The sequence below is a fragment of the Austrofundulus limnaeus genome, unplaced genomic scaffold, assembly GCF_001266775.1.
Source record: "Austrofundulus limnaeus strain Quisiro unplaced genomic scaffold, Austrofundulus_limnaeus-1.0 Scaffold2601, whole genome shotgun sequence".
Lineage (NCBI taxonomy): Eukaryota > Metazoa > Chordata > Actinopteri > Cyprinodontiformes > Rivulidae > Austrofundulus > Austrofundulus limnaeus.
The window spans coordinates 13680-15708 of NW_013955003.1; the positions used below are offsets into that span (position 1 = coordinate 13680).

General features: G+C 42.5%; 1 protein-coding gene across 1 annotated transcript in view; it reads left to right on the forward strand.

Moving 5' to 3' along the window:
- Positions 1–1116: 1116 nt before the first annotated feature.
- The window catches only part of LOC106511224 (C-type lectin domain family 10 member A), a gene marked incomplete in the record, with an annotated part of 6460 nt that continues 5547 nt past the window's right edge, over positions 1117–2029 (forward strand). Inside the window, 3 exon segments of the mRNA XM_013999977.1 lie at positions 1117–1210; positions 1282–1347; positions 1693–1785. Of these exon segments, the coding sequence (XP_013855431.1) occupies positions 1776–1785 (10 nt within the window).

Below are 2029 nucleotides of genomic sequence, written 5' to 3' on the forward strand. Positions count from 1 at the left end.
AACAAATCTGTGCGTACCAATGGTTCTTGCATGAGGCCCAATGTTTTATTTTGAAAAAAGACCAGATTCTCTATTTTACGTCCGTCTATGACTCACTCTTGACGCATCAAGACGCTTGTCTCGGTGAAAACAGAGGTCTTTGAAAGTTTCTTTACAAAGGCAAAGGGGAGAAGTCGTTGGCACATGYCAGGAARACACTGCTAAGAAGGTTACATACAAGTACACAGTGAGTGGATTGACGTTTATTATTATATTTACAAAATACTAGTTCTTGTGTTGGTCATAGGCTATCAWCTTMTTTTGTTGTATTCATCCGTCATACCTGCCGRTCCATGAAAATACGTCTGACAATAAACCAGTCAGTGGCGCAAAAAMGKTTGGGGACCGCTGATGTAGAGTCTGTACCCGGGGTTGAGATCAGGACTGGAAGAAYCAGATCCTGGATCCAGATGGATGTRATGAACTTCCTCTGTAGATGAGCTGTTCTCAGCCTTGGAGGTGAGGAGCACCTGTTGATGTCTGAGTAAACGACAAACATGGATCTTCTGTTTCTTGGAGAAAGACTTCCTGTTGATAAGATTAAGCTCGCTAGAGAAGAAGTCCATGTCAGGAAGTCCCAGAAAGATCCTGTGAGGAGACAAAAKGTCTGGCATCATCATGAAAACCACTCTGGGACAACAGGGTCAGGTKGTCATGAAGGTCTTCGAAGTCCAGGATCCCACTTGAAGATATTTGACTGAAGACTGGCAGCTGTCCTGAGCCCTCTTTACATGATCACCCCAGAGAAAAGCTGCTGATCTTCAGGTTCTTCAGGTGGTTGAATTGTCTGACTGGGGTCATCCCTCAGACAGGATACCCCAGGGTGGATCCAGAACTCTGAAGGACTAGTTCTATGATCTGGGAAGATCTTGAGATCCTCCAGGAGGAGTTGGAAAATGTCATTGAGGAGGATGAGGATGGATGGATAGACAGATAGATGGATGAATGAATGAACGGATGAATGAATGAATGAATGAATGAATGAATGAATGAATGAATGAATGAATGAATGAATGAATGAATGAATGATGTTTTGTGTGTAAAAATAAAACTAATGAATGTGTGTAACATTTGTGTTCAGACACACAGACTCTGAACCGACTGTGGTCTGTGGATAAGACTGTTTCCAACCTGACTGAGTCCCAAAGCTCCACCCAGCAGCTGTCTAAAGGTAACACACCTGTCCAGGTGACATTCACCTGCTGTCCTCTCCTTTGACTCACCTGCTGCTGGTCTTCACAGAGACAGCTAAAGATGTTCAGAGACTCAAGTTTGCTGTGGAGAGCAACAAGGACCAGCTGACCTCAGGTGCAGCCATGAGACACACAGAGTTACAAACATCTGTAAACATCTGTTGAAAACATCTGTAAACATCTGTTGAAAACATCTGTACACATCTGTCAGAAAACAAACATCTGTACACATCTGTCAGAAAACAAACATTTGTAAACATCTGTCAGAAAACAAACATATGTAAACATGTTAGAAACAAACATCTGTAAACATCTGTCAGAAAACAAACATCTGTAAACATCTGTCAGAAACATACATCTGTCAGAAACATACATCTGTCAGAAACATACATCTGTCAGAAAAGAAACATCTGTAAACATCTGTAAACATCTGTAAACATGTCTGATCTTGTCTCTTCAGTATCTGAGGCTCTGAAGCAGCTGTCAGTTCTGGAAACTCTCAGCAGGACAGTGGCCAACCTCAAATGTACCCTGGAACGCTTCATGAGCAACGGTACACACTACACACTACACACACTACACACTACACATACTACACACACTACACACTACACACTACACACTACACACTACACACACTACACACACTACACACTACACACACTACACATACTACACAATACACACACTACACACTACACACTACACACACTACACACACTACACACTACACACACACTACACACACTACACACACACTACACACACTACACACACACTACACACACTACACACAC